Source organism: Microtus pennsylvanicus, chromosome 3, assembly GCF_037038515.1.
Source record: "Microtus pennsylvanicus isolate mMicPen1 chromosome 3, mMicPen1.hap1, whole genome shotgun sequence".
NCBI classification, from domain to species: domain Eukaryota; kingdom Metazoa; phylum Chordata; class Mammalia; order Rodentia; family Cricetidae; genus Microtus; species Microtus pennsylvanicus.
The window spans coordinates 134,400,007-134,415,430 of NC_134581.1; the positions used below are offsets into that span (position 1 = coordinate 134,400,007).

A 15,424-nucleotide genomic window follows, 5' to 3' on the forward strand; every position below is an offset into this window, starting at 1 on the left:
CACATTGTAACACTTCAGATTGGCAATAAAGTTTACCTTGAATCAGGGGATGGGACCAAAGGCTAGCTGACCTGAATTAGCAATAGAGAAGTCAGTAAATTGGATAGAGAAGACACACAGGAAGGAAAGGCCAGAGACTATAGAGATCGAGCTCCCTTTAGTTCTGGGACAAGGGAAGAAATGTGTCTTTTGCTGTATCTATAGCCAAAATGCAAGGTCAGCTAGAGGCTACCCAACTTCTCTGATCTGGAAGGTTTTCACTCAAGTCTTTGACTCCTAAATCTTAGTAATAAATAGAATGATACAGACTTAATTTAAACTTGCATATGGCGGCTGAGGCAGGCCTGGACCACAGGACCTGAAGCCCTGCCAGGCTGTGGCCTGAGTGGCTTGCACTGTGCTGCCTGCAGGGCCACAGACTACAGATGATAATTAAAATTCCAGTAGGTTCATGTGCAGTCACAAAGACAACAGAAAAATATTAATTATCAAGTGTGTGTCTGCGTGCACATGCAAGGACATGTGTGCATGTCCATAGGCAAGCACATGCCATGTTTTCCATTGAAGATCAGAGAACAACTTTCAAGACCCCATTTCCTTCCATTGTGAGTTCCTGAGATGGATGGGTGACTGCTGTTTTTTGACATGTCGAGCAATCTGATTGTCCCACTGTTTAAGTTTTATATTCCCCCCTTTTTTGTAAATTGAATTTTGTTTTTCCTTTTTTTTTCTTTAAAATTTATTACTTTTCCTAGTATTTGAGTTTGTGAGAACCGTGAAAAGGGAATAGTTTTTTAGTTTTAGTTTTAGTTAATGGGTTTTTAGTTTTAGTTTTAAAAACACTGGGTTTTTAAAATACATCACTGGAGAAAGGCATTGCATACAGGATTTCCTTCAAACTAAAACCACAGCAAGCTAGCTTTGTAGATGTCTACTCTAATCAATCTATCTTTAATAAAGAAAATCGATTCAGATTAAAATGAAAACAAAATTCTTTCAGTGTCAAAGAAAAAACACTGGTCAGTTTTGAGTAAAATGAAGCTAGTAACGCTGTAGAGACTCAATTTGTAGACAAATTGGAGAGACGTAGATGATGCTGGTACTGGGAAGCTAGCGAACACAGCTGTGTGGGGTTTTGCTATTAAGCCGCAAACTGATAGCTTTATAAGGCATTAAAGCCTAATGAACTGCTTTGTGCGCTTTTAGAATCACCAGGCACATTAAAGTGAGGGAGAGGAAATTACTACTGAAATACAATAAGACTGCTCATAAATAATTTTCAACTGCTCATCAAGTTGTATTATATTCAGTCCTTCCTAGGTCTGTTTATCCCACTGTGTTGAAAACTGGAGGAGAGGGATTATAATGGCTTCATTGTCTTGCAGATAATAGACACTCAGAAAGGCTTCTAAATGCAATTATGAATATGAGTATAGTCTGTGAACTCTAAGGTTCTGTTGGGTATTACTTTGAAAAAATGAAGCCTAGAAAATGAAGGTAAAATATTGTTTGACTAAAAGTATCTCTCGGTGCTGGTATAAACCTGGCTATAATAAATCAATATATTATAAGTATTTGCTTTTCAAAGAATGCATCACACTCTCTATTTAGAGATGAAAATAGGGAACTTATACAAGTCATTTTTATTTCTTTTTATAATTTTATTTATATGCATATCGAAGTGCATATTTCACGGTTCAATTTCCACTTCAAAATCTTGATAAAAATATATTCTAGTAAAGTAACAATATTTTCTGGCACTTTATTTGCATTGCATGAATTGGAGAATATATTGCCACTTTAAGTGTTTTTGTAGGAAGCTTTTCCTTAGATAATAATGTGATCTTCATATGCTATGTGCATTTAATATACACATATATTTAATATAACTAGATCCTAGTTCCTTGCAAATTGCTACATCAAAAGTCATGTCCACAGTGTCCAGTGAACTGGCTCATGACTGCAAATAGTTTTCATCAAATTGATTTGATAAGTAGAATATAAGATCAATTGAAAATCTGAATTAATGTTGGTTATGAAAGATAAAAGCTTGGCTCAAGACATATTTTAGAGAGATGTATCACCTTGAACATTAGACTTTATAGTTAGAACTGATTAAATTAGTATGAGACACTGACTCTGAGCTTGGTTTCACCATTCAGTTTACTCAGTATAGAAAGTAGAACCAGCAGGCTTTTGTGGATTTTTCAGATTAAAATTCTAAATTAGAAATATTAGCAATTCATGGATGCATTTTAAATTATACTTATTTAAATTATCTTGCAACTTTAGAATATTTGGAAATTTATTGGAAAGTTGTAAAGAAAGCATAGAGGGGTCTCAGTGCTTGTAATCTTGACAACTTCTACAGGTTTTAGTTAATTAAATATCACTGACTTCAAAGTGTTTTAACATTTTTCATCCTAACTTACACATCTCAGAAAGGATAAATTCTACCATTGCATTTCTTTACATTTTTTCTGTATTTTTGTGTTTTGTGGTATTTGTATGTTTCGTATTTTTGCATGTATCAATACTGTGCCTTCTCTGGTAAGCATGTGATGATGTTGAGAACTTAAAAGCTTTACAGTGAACCTCTGTGTATGAACACTTCACAGACTGCCTGCAAATGCTGTAGATTAAGGTACTGGATCTGTCTCAAACTGTTTACCATGGGGTGAAAAAAGAAAGAAAGAAAACCCACAAACCAGGCCGGGCGGTGGTGGTGCATGCCTTCAATCCCAGCACTCAGGAGGCAGAGGCAGGTGGATCTCTGTGAGTTCGAGGCCAGCCTGGTCTACAATAGCTAGTTCCAGGACAGGAACCAAAAAGCTAGGGAGAAACCCTGTCTCAAAAAAAAAAACCAAAAACAAAAAACAAACAAACAAACAAAAACAACCCACAAACCAACATCCAAATTTTGTGATCTTAACATATGAATTTACCATATTTTGTGGGCATATTTATTATATTGCTTCTTCTCCATTTCAAAAATGGTTGGTGATGGAATCATCTGTGGAATTATTGTAGCAAATCGATCAAGAGAGAGTAAAGAAAATGTTAAATGACAATGCACCAATCTGGGGTCAATCATTTTCCATTTATTTAAATTAAAAATTAATTGAAAGGATTTTTATTTTTAAACTGCATATATGTTGTGTGTGTGTGTGTGTGTGTGTGTGTAGAGGCATCAGATCTTTTGAAATCGGAATTACAGGCAGTTTTGAACTGGTTGACATGGATAATGGGAACTGCACTCAGATTCTCTGCAAGAGCAGTATACACTCCTCTTTGTTGAGCCGTCTCTCCAGCCCCAAGATCATTCATCTAGTTATTGCATTTACTAACAGCCACCATTGTTCGAATCGCTAATCTCTTACATTAACTGTGCTTTTCTAGACACGTTTTAAACTGAAGCTCCCACACTTTGGAGTTTGCCAGCTGTACATCTGCTGCCCATTCCCAAAGTCACAAGGTCTGGGGCACATGATTTCCCTCTTAGGTGTTAGTTCAGCTACGATACACTTTCAGCTGCACTTAATTGGGTATGTGGGACACTGTCCCTATCGCATAAGAAGTTTCTCTATCCCAGATCCACTCACTCCCAACTTTAAATTGCTTTGGGATTTGGGGAACAATTATAATAGCTGTTGTATAATAAATATTTATTCTGACAAATCTATAGAATCTGAAATATTTTCTGAACCTTCAGAACAGTGAAGTTAATTTCTATAAAAATGTAACTGGTCCCTATAAGGGGGTGGAAATCCATCACTATAAGGGTGAGTCGATTAGAGTCTTTTTGTAATTAAAGGCATTAGCCATCATGTATTAATAATACAAATGGCCTGAAGCCATATAGGAAGTAATTTATTTCACAAATACTTCTGTGAATCATTACTTTATATTGCAATTTTTACATATGTTAATCTTTAAAGAAACTTTACACACTATTTTGTTTTTTGTTACAATACACAATATGTGGAAAAGAGTAAGGTGTTTTTATGGCATTTCCAAAATGAGGAAAAAGGTAAGACAATGAAAGGGAGCCTCAAACCAAGGCTATGATTCTAGTCTGAGTACTCCTTCTTGATGTTAAACCTATTTCATATGTGTATCAATGAGTGTCGGCTGACCCCTGTTACCACCAGAGCTTAAACCTGAGATTATCTAGTTAAGACTGTAACTTGTTAGGACTAACAGAAGCTGAAAAATAAGTCTGTTGCAGGCCGAAAATCTGGGCACATTAAGTTGCCCTGGACTTAACTCTATAAATGGTGCAGGTCTAGAAAGTAAACGTTGATGTGTTCAGCTAAAACCCTGCACTGTGTTTGATTTAGGAGTAAAGGTCTGAGCAAGAGAGTCAAGCTCCTCCCTCCTGACTCCTCTCTCATGGAGGAGTGAACCTACTTGGAGTACCAGGATCAGAAGAGAAGCAAGACAGCAAGACAGGCTTGGTTCTTGGTGGATCTGAGTATTTCAAGGAATTTCATTCAGCCAAGGAGGGGAAGTCTGAGAGAGTGACAAGAGAAGCCATTTAGGTCATCTAAGATGAGTCATCATTGCATTTGTCTGGATGAAGAAGGTGGGCTTCCTAGGCGTGGCCTCCCACATAATGTGACTGTGTGTACAGCCATATGTCTTGGTGAGTTAACCCATCTTTGTCCTTTGTCATTTCTCTGGTCTGGAATGATCTTTCTGCTCATGTGTAACAGCCCTTGAGCAATTTCTGAAATTTATTTACAGAGAAATTTGATTTATGAGGTGCTATTGGATAAGTGTAAAATCATTGTCCCCTTTCTCTAGGCACTGTTTAAGCATTAGAGCTGACTCACCGTTATGATTCATTTCTAGATACATCTTGTTGACCACTTTCTGTTGTGCACAATACAACTTCTATAGACATCTTAGTGGCACCAGTTGGGTAAGAGTATTGTTATCCATCTGACTGGCTTAATGAACTGCTTCTAGCATTCCATCTCTGTTTCTGTCTCTGTCCCTGTTCCTGTATCTGTCTCTCCCCCTCTCTCCCTTTCTCATCCTGTCCTCCCCATCTCTTTCCTTCTCTACTCCCTCTTCCTCTTCTGCTGCTCTGTTCTTAAACTGAATAAATATTACTAATTTCTAATAATTATATAAATTACTAATTACTAATCTCTTTTGGACCACTTTATTTTTATTTCTATGATTGCCATTGAATATTTTTCTCTTCAATGTTTAAATTGTTGAATACTGTTAAGATTAATCCATTGCAAAGGGCAGTCCTACTTAGTGGAATGTCTGACTAATAGTATTTCCTTAGTAATCTCCTGAGTTACTAACACACAACGTATGTCACATATGCTGGAATTCTCAGAACTACTCATCCACTCAGGGCTGCAACTTATGATTGTTTACTGGAGTCAAACCCAGTGGTGATTACAGAAGGAGCGATTTTATTGTCTAGTCGGCAGCCAGTGACAGTTCCACTGATTCAATAGCTCAAGTCTTCTAATTAAATATTTTTGTTAGAAGTCTCATAATATCACATAATGTTAGGGATATCTGAAGTTAGGTTACAAGCTGACATATTTTTATTTTCTATTGATAAATCCTCAACCAAAAGTAGTTCCAAGTTCCTACGACGTTAGAGGCTTTCTATGGCCCCCTTTTACTTCTTTCCTAGATCTGTTTGCCATAACACCCTCACAGAGACAGATTTATATAAAATGGATATCCAGGTGATCTGACTTCTAACTGGCTCAGCTTCTCACATTACATTTGCCCATCTTCCTTTCTTTTCCAAACTCATCTGATCCTTTTCATGTGTCCAGATCCAGAACATCCAAAAGGTTTCCCTTGATGATTTATATCTCATAAACATCAACTTTCTTGGTAAATGTATAATTTGGACCTAAGATACAGTATATAAGCATCCATAATATATCTTTATATGTATTTTTTGTATTATAAATTGAATTGTCAACCTCATAATGGCAATGCCTTCTATTATTCTTTCATTTACTCTTATTGTGTTTGGAATGAGATTGGCTTTAGGGTAATCTAGTAACAATATTCTAAGAACATTATTGCAGTTTGATACAAATCGATTCTTTATTTTAAACTGTCTTTTAATTTTTTAGTATTTAGTATCAGGTAGATTTGAAGTTGTCTGTAAAATGCAAGAGAATTATTGTTCTTGAATCTTTGGAGGTTGCTATACCAACCTAATATTAAAACAAAAGGAAATAGATTTGAGTCAGAAGCAAACCATAAACATTTAATCCACCAACTCTGTTCACTTATGTCTTACATTATTGCTAATGTTAAGTTGACTTTAACAAGTAAATCAGCAAGATGAACTCTCTGATGCTAAATTTTAACTTACACCACTTTACTTATCTTGTAAATAAATGTTGATAAAATACACCATTAAAAGAGCTAATACTGCTTGCTACATCAGGCACAGAAAGAAATATTATTTAAAAAAATCAAAGTTGCTATAGGATTTTTATTGTTGTCAATCACTGACTTATATCCCATTGGTTTTCCTTTTATGAGTAGACTTTTGGCTTTGTGTGTCTTCTTCATTGCTTACCCAGCAGGGCAGATGAAATTAAGAAATCAGGTGTGTGGTGGGTAATTATCCAGGGATGTTGGAAGCATACACTTGGGAATGTATACTCAACAACAGAAAGCATTGCTTTTGAATGTGTATTTGGTATTGACAGCCATATGTTGGCAATAGGCATGTGTACTTTCAAGATGCCCAATTTCACTATATTTTACTAACAGATTATTGAGGGTATCAATGAGGGAGGTTCAGAAATGAGCTTTTTCTAATACATGAAAAATGATTTTTCAGGTACTTTGTCCCACTTGTATTCGGGCATTGGATTTGTTTCAGGATAGGTCTTCTAATGATGGCTGAATGCGGATGGCATGGATGAAAATAACCAGACGTTTGTTTCTGAATTCCTTCTTTTGGGTCTTTCTGGATACCCAAGGACTGAGATCATGTACTTTGCTCTTGTTCTGGCTATGTACCTAGTGATTCTAACAGGCAATGGTGTTCTGATCACAGCAAGCATCTTTGATTCCCGTCTCCACACACCCATGTACTTCTTCCTGGGCAACCTCTCTTTCCTGGATATCTGCTACACAACTTCCTCTGTTCCCTCAACACTGGTGAGCCTAATCTCAAAGAAAAGAAACATTTCCTTCTATGGTTGTGCAGTGCAGATGTTCTTTGGATTTGCAATGGGTTCGACAGAATGTTTGCTTCTTGGCATGATGGCTTTTGATCGATATGTGGCCATCTGCAACCCTCTGAGATACTCTATCATCATGAGCAAAGGAGTGTATATATCAATGGCATCTGTATCGTGGTTCTCTGGTGGGATCAATTCACTCGTGCAAACATCCCTTGCCATGCGGTTGCCTTTCTGTGGAAACAATGTTATTAATCATTTTACATGTGAGGTCTTAGCTGTCCTCAAGCTAGCATGTGCTGATATATCGCTCAACATCGTTACCATGGTGATATCAAATATGGCCTTCCTGGTTCTTCCGCTACTGCTCATCTTTTTCTCCTACATGTTCATCCTCCACACCATCTTGAGAATGAACTCAGCTAGAGGGAGACGCAAGGCCTTTTCTACCTGTTCAGCCCACCTGACTGTGGTGGTCATATTTTATGGTACCATATTTTCTATGTATGCAAAACCCAAGTCCCAAGATCCGACTGGGGAAGACAAGTTCCAGACTTCAGATAAGATCATTTCTTTATTTTATGGAGTAGTTACCCCCATGCTGAACCCAATCATCTATAGCTTGAGGAATAAGGATGTGAAAGCTGCTGTAAAATACATACTGAAACAAAAGTACATTCAATAAGATGCCAGCAAACACAGGTACAAGATTGGATCAGGGGTAAATCTGTGAGAACAATATAATTTTTATTTATTTATTTTGAAAAACATCTTGGCTACTTGGTTATACACCCAGAGATGGAAGGTAAGTCTGTTACGGGAGGTCCTCCCACTCCTCCAGCCTATCACCGCTGAGATACCAGCCCATTGGGGCGTGGTCTCTCTCCTTTTAAAGAAAGCAGCCACTTCCCTCTCCTCTCTCTCTTCACTTCCTGCTCTGCCGGCGACTAGACTTCCTTCCTGGTTGCGCAGAGGGCTGATGGTGATCTGTAAGGTTTTTCCCCTTTAAATAAATACCACCCTATTAATCATAATTCCAAACTGGTGTGGCATTGTTTATGACTTACGCCTTCAATTGGCACCCAACATTTGGTTTTAGAACCTCTCCTTTTCCCGCTCGGCTGCCGGCCGCGAGTTCGGCTTGGCGGGAGCCCTCCCTTCCTCAGCCTCCGCCTGTGCCTTGCAGTGGCGGCCTTGGCCTCCCCACGTGGATTTAAACTCCACAGGCCCGTGTAGTCTCTGCCCGCGTGGTTTGCTCTTTTCTGAGTCGTTTTTAAATCTCCCTTGCAAGCACAGCTGTTAAGTGGCGAACCAGAGCACGTGGTTGCTGAAAGCTGCAACCCCTCAGGGTGACTCTGTCACGTGGAGGCATAAGCGGCTTCCAGGTTGCTCTTCTCTACCCCTGGATTCTGGTTTCTGGTTCCATCTCTGGAATTGATTTAATTACATTCACTTTGTTGGGCAACTTACATTTTCCAGTTTTTAACAAATACTAGGCGGACTCTGAAACAGGACCCTGTTTTCGTCGAGACTTGGCAACAGCGCCACCTGCTGGATAATAGGTAATATGGCAGTTTTCGTTTCCAACGCGAATTTTACTGTTCTGGTTACCAATACAATGGGTTATATCATGCAAGGTTTATATGACTATGGGGATAACTTAATTTACTGGTTACTAGGTTTCAGTATTCTTTTGAATATTCTATCATTTAGGAAGATCATGGCACTCCTAAGAACCATACAATCTTTACTAGAAACTCATGCAGGTCAGGAGATTCAGGATTCAAAAGAGACAATAATAAAGACAATAATAAGAAGACTTGAAATGATTGAAGAAATGATTGGAGCTGGTGAACAGAGTAATAAGGCACAAGGACAGGATACAATGCCAACACCAGCTATTAGAACTGGCTTACCCAAGGTGTTAGCAGCATACCCTATACTTAATTCTGACAAAGGGTCAACTTCTAAAGGCTCAAAGGGAGTCAGAGAAGCTAGATGGACGCCAATAGCAATGAATGATCTAAAAGAAATTAAGCAAGCTATTGTTAATTTTGGCTTGCACTCTGCATATGTAAAGGAAATGATAAGGACTTGGGCTTCTAATGCTAGAGCTACCCCCATGATTTCCATCAGTTAGTGTCTGCAGTTTTAGATAATGGACCTTCCTTGATGTTTGGAATTTATTTCAGAGAAGAATCCAAACATATGGAACAGCAAGGAAGAGCAAAAGGTGTCGAGGTTTCCCAAGATCAAATTCTTGGTGCAGGAGAATATGCTGATCCACAGGTCCAAGCTCTTTATGATGATGAAGTACTGTGTCTATGTCACCTAGCAGCTTTAAATGCTTGGAATAGGATACAAGATCCAGCAAAAAGGGTTGAATCATATACCAGAATTAGGCAGGGACAGAGAGAACCCTTTATTGACTTTTTGCAAAGATTAATTAAGGCTCTGGACATAGGTGTAACAGCCCCAGAAGCTAGACGAATACTTCTTGAATCTCTAGCTTTTGAGAATGCAAACATAGAATGCAAAAAGATAATTGGGCCTTTAAAGTCTAGATCAGTACCTATGGATGAATGGATTCAGCATAAGATGAATGTTGAGACGTTCAGCTATAACGATGAATCTTGGGTAGGAGAAGCGATTTCCACAGCAATGAGGAGACATCAAACTGCCAGGTGTTTTAATTGTGGTAAATTAGGACATCTGAAAAGGGATTGCAGGCACAGAATTTCTAGGAATATTATCTCCTCTGGGAATGACAAAAATAGGAGACCTAGGCCTTCAGGTATATGTAGGAGATGCGGTAAAGGCCGACATTGGTCCAATGAATGCAGGTCAACAACAGACAAACAAGGCAACCCGATACCTTCGGGAAACTCCTTGAGGGGCCTCTCGAAGGCCCCCAAGCCAACAGTGGCCCAGTCATTCCCAGTCACAGTGGAGAACGTGCCTCACCAAGAAAATTAAAAGCTCCAATTTCTGCTGTAAAAAGTAATACTGGTCTAAATGATGAAATACATGTGGAGGATGAGTCAAAAAACCCAGCAGGACAGAGTAAACGTATATTTTGGCAGACTTCTATTAATGATCAAAGACCAAAGCTAAGAGTCTGTATAAATGGCACTTTTATTGAAGGCTTATTAGACACAGGTGCAGATGTAAGTATCATTACCCCAGAATCTTGGCATCCGAATTGGCCTCTTCAAGAGGTAGATGTTCAGTTCCTGGGAATTGGAACCCTATCTCGTGTAAAACAAAGCACAAGATGGGTTGCATGCATAGGGCCCGAAGGGCAAATAGGAAGACTAAGGCCATATATAGCCAATATTGCCATAAATTTATGGGGCCATGACCTGCTACAGCAATGGAATACCCAGATTAACATTCCTGTAGTTCCAGGAACTCATAATTCTGGGAAGGATATGATGAGGTATTATGGAAAAAGGTCACCAGCCATTCAGGCTGTACAAGAACATACAGCAAATACCAAACCTTTAGAGGTACCAATAGCCCTACCTTTAAAATGGCTAACTGAGAAGCCAATATGGATCAAACAGTGGCTTCTAGCTGAAGACAAACTACAGGCATTGGAACAGCTGGTGCAGGAGCAACTAGATGCTCACCACATTGAAGAATCAACCAGCTCTTGGAATTCTCCTGTGTTTGTTGTAAAAAAGAAATCTGGTAAATGGAGAATGGTAACAGATCTAAGAGCTGTCAACAAAGTAATTCAACCTATGGGCCCACTACAATCTGGAATTCCTTTGCCTTCTCTGTTACCAAAAGGATGGCCTCTTATAGTTATTGATTTGAAAGATTGTTTTTTCACTATACCGTTACAAGAAAAGGATAGAGAAAAATTTGCCTTCACAGTGCCTACTTATAATAATTCTCAGCCTAATAGGAGATATCAATGGACTGTCCTCCCGACGGGTATGCTCAATAGTCCTACAATGTGCTAATATTTTGTAAGTAAGCCATTGGAAATAATTCGTAAACAATTCCCCAAGTCCATCATTTATCATTACATGGATGACATCTTGTTATCTGATTCAAATAAAGATACTTTAGAAAGGATGTTTGAAGAAGTAAAGAAAGTCTTGCCTAGGTGGGGATTACAAATTGCCCCTGAAAAGATTCAAAGAGGAAATTCTATTAATTACCTAGGTTACAGAATAGGGTTAGAGAAAATTAAAATGCAAAAGGCACAAATTAGGAGAGACCGGTTAAAGACTCTTAATGACTTCCAAAGATTGTTAGGAGACATTTCCAGTCTACGACCAGCTGTTGGGATAACACCTGATCGAATAGTTCATTTAAACAAAACCTTAGATGGTGATAAAGATTTGAATAGTCCAAGAGAACTGACAGCTGAAGCAGAAAACGAACTGACAATGATTGAGGAAAAATTACAGGAGGCACATGTGGATAGGGTGAACCCAAATCTTAGCTGCATCCTAGTCATATTGCCTTCCAGAATTTCTCCTACAGGGATTCTAATGCAGAGGGAAGATATTATTTTAGAGTGGATATTTATACCTAATAAACCAAGTAAAAAATTAAAAACTTATGTGGAAAAAGTCTCTGAATTAATTATAAAAGGTAAGCTGAGACTTCGTCAACTAGCAGGTATAGACCCAGCAGAAATTATAGTGCCTTTTACTACTGAAGAAATAAAAAAGTTATGGGAAGACAATGAACCATGGCAAAGAGCTTGTGCTAATTTTTTGGGAGAAATTAATAGCAACTATCCCAAAAGTGGTAGACTTAACCTCATAAAAAGAACTTCTTGGATTCTTCCTAGAATTGTACGTGATGCTCCAATAACTAGAGCCCGTACGTTCTATACTGATGCAAATAAATCAGGGAAAGCAGGTTACAAGTCAGATGAATTGAGTAAGGTGGAACAAAGCCCTTATAATTCTGTCCAGAAGGCAGAATTATATGCCATTCTTATGGTGCTAAGGGATTTTAAAGAACCTCTTAATATAGTTACAGATTCACAATATGCAGAAAGAGTTATCTTGCATATTGAAACCGCTGAATTTATACCAGATGACAGAGAGTTGACTTCATTGTTTATCCAGGTACAAGACATAATCAGGAACAGGCTTTGTCCAATGTACATAACACACATCCGTTCCCATACAGGTCTGCCTGGTCCTCTAGCCCAAGGCAACACTGAGATTGATCAATTATTGATTGGAAGTGTGTTGCAGGCCTCAGAATTTCATAAGAAGCATCATGTCAATAGTAAAGGCCTAAAGAAAGAATTTTCCATTACTTGGCAACAAGCTAAGGACATTATAAAGAGATGTCCTACTTGTTCTTTCTATAATCAAACACCGTTGCCTGCAGGGAGTAATCCAAAGGGCACTAAGAGAAATGAAATCTGGCAGATGGATGTGTTCCACTTTATGGAATTTGGTAAATTAAAATATGTACACCACACCATAGACACGTATTCAGGTTTTCAATGGGCTACTACCCTGAGCTCAGAAAAGGCTGATTCAGTAATCACACATTTATTGGAAGTTATGGCCATCATGGGTATACCTGCACAAATAAAGACAGATAATGGTCCAGCATATGTATCTAAGAAAATGAAACACTTTTTTGATTACTATAATATAAAACACATTACAGGTATACCAAATAATCCTACAGGTCAGGCAGTTATAGAAAGATCAAATCGTACTATAAAGGATATGCTGAACAAACAGAAAGGGACTGAAAATACCCCCAGAAATAGATTACATAATGCTTTATTAACCTTGAATTTTCTTAACGCTAATGAGAAAGGAACGACAGCAGCAGAGAGACATTGGATAATGGAAAAGTCTGTTGAACTAAATCAACCGATTTATTTCAAAGATGTGCTGACCTCTCAATGGAAGCCAGGAGATGTGCTACGTTGGGGAAGGGGTTTTGCTCTTGTTTCCACAGGAGAAGAAAAATTGTGGATACCATCAAAATTAATAAAGTTTCGATTTGAAGAGGAGAAACCTCTTGGAAAGGAGAAATGACAACTTATCCACAATGATGATATTCATACAGGTGGTAAGAAAAACATAGAATGGGGGCAGGGTTCTGTTCTTATCTCCACAGGAAACCACTCATCTTTGAAAAATTCAAGGGACCCTGGATGTTTAGATACTGACAGATGGAAAAATACCTGCCCAATAGGAAATATCAAGAAAACTGAAAGGGTTATGTAAGTAATATTAAACCTTATTTCTAAATTTATAAAGCTGGTTTTGAAGTTGGACTCTGGCTCAGTCCCTCTCCAATTCCAAGCCTGTTAGTAAGAGAAAATCCCAGAGTTTCTGGAGTTTCTGTCTCATGTCAAGAGCCATGATATGGGACAGAAAGAAATATGAGTTTAGAAAACATCTTTGCTTTTCTTCATATCTATCATACTTTTCATTGAACATATCTATCATGCCTTTCAGTGAATATATATATATATATGTATATGTATATATATATGTCTATATGATTAATGTTTAAGTTTTTCACAATGAACAATGAGTTTTTCCTGAAGTGGCATTTGAAGTTTCCAGGAAGAAGATGGGGCCCCATAACAACAACTCCACCTGGTTGATATGACGTCATGATACTGATAGCGCTAGTACAAGACCTGCTTTGGGTACCAGCTGCACAAGACAGTTCCAACTTGGTTAGCTGAAATGGTGCACATCTTATACAACATTTTGGCCAGACCTGCACAAAATACTCAGAGACTATTGGCAATTTTAAAAGACATTGATCTTGAAATTTAACTATGATTTTACTTTCACAGGATCCCCCAGAAAGAACGTCACCCCCATGACAGCTGGAAGTAATTCTAGAGGACGACGTCCCCTCTCCCAGTAAAGTTTGCCCTTGGGTTTAGGGACATCATTTAGGGGTTGATTATAATTAGTATGCAATTGAGGGTTGGGGGAGGAATTTTATAAGCTCAGGGATCATTTTGAAAAAAAAAAAGAGGGATGATGGGATAATAGATTTGTAATTGTGAGTTACTGTTTTTAGACAAATATATTGGTATAGATTCTTGTATATTGATACAAAGTTAAATTATATTGACTATTGTATGCATGCATGTTTCTACCTTATTTAAAACATTTTTATGTATTGACATATATTGTATTGTATATATTTACCATATTGCAGTGTACATTTCTACCTCTGATTAAGATACTTATATAATGTTTGTGTATTGATATATATTTACCTACTGCAATGTATATTTGTACATTGTTTATATTTGGAGGTCATTGTCCTCATTTGTTTCACAGTTGCTTATTGTCTTAATCTTTAAGTTAGATAGATATTGAGAATTATATAGACTAATAGTCATCTAAGTTTGTCATTTATAATTAGACTAATCAGGTTCTTTAGATATATAGAGATTATACTCAGTATAGATAGATAATCTTCAACTTCTTCAAAGAGCTGTAGAAAATGGCCTTTAATCTAACTCAGAGTTTTGTGGTAGTGAGACACAATTGCTCCTGGCAACACCACTCTATTCCCGAGAGAATGTTGAGCACCAAAGATACTCCACCTGGAGCCTTTCTTTTTAGCAGAACTGGCCTTTGGGCAAAGAAATGCCCGTACCTCAACCACTAACAAAGATACAGAGCATGCATCAATGGACAAAACAGGACTGTCATATCCTGCCAAGACAGGGTAAGATAGTTTTGAAAAGTTGCTTGCCTTTGAAAATGGTATGTCAGTTATGTTAGGCCTTAGCCAAAGTTGGTTGCTTCAACGCTGCTAATGTGACTTTGGGTGATTGCCTAGGTAGCTAGTTGTCTCTGTGATTTGTTGCATGTTTTGGAAGTTGTTTTACTGAACTTCCTAATTAACCAAGTAACATTATTTCCCTTCTCAGATCTTCGATGGGGTTGAAGACTATATAGATGTAGTTACTTTTCTTTCATGACTTGGCCAAGTTGTTTATTATACAAGACCTAAGCTAGTTAGAATAGGATATTTGTACTTATTGTATATAATTTCATAGTAGGTTTAGAACTCTCTTATTTAAACAAAAGGGGGAGGTGTTACGGGAGGTCCTCCCACTCCTCCAGCCTATCACCGCTGAGATACCAGCCCATTGGGGCGTGGTCTTTCTCCCTTTAAAAAAAGCGGCCACTTCCCTCTCCTCTCTCTCTTCACTTCCTGCTCCACTGGCGACTAGACTTCCTTCCTGGTTGCAC

At 38.0% G+C, this 15,424-nt stretch overlaps 1 protein-coding gene across 1 annotated transcript; it reads left to right on the forward strand.

Annotated features, from left to right (window-relative positions):
- Positions 1–6,832: 6,832 nt before the first annotated feature.
- On the forward strand, positions 6,833–7,875 carry Or13c3 (olfactory receptor family 13 subfamily C member 3). Its single transcript, XM_075968055.1, has one exon. It carries the CDS (start codon positions 6,922–6,924, stop codon positions 7,873–7,875), a length of 954 nt encoding a protein of 317 aa, XP_075824170.1. The 5' UTR covers positions 6,833–6,921.
- The last annotated feature ends 7,549 nt before the right edge of the window (positions 7,876–15,424 follow it).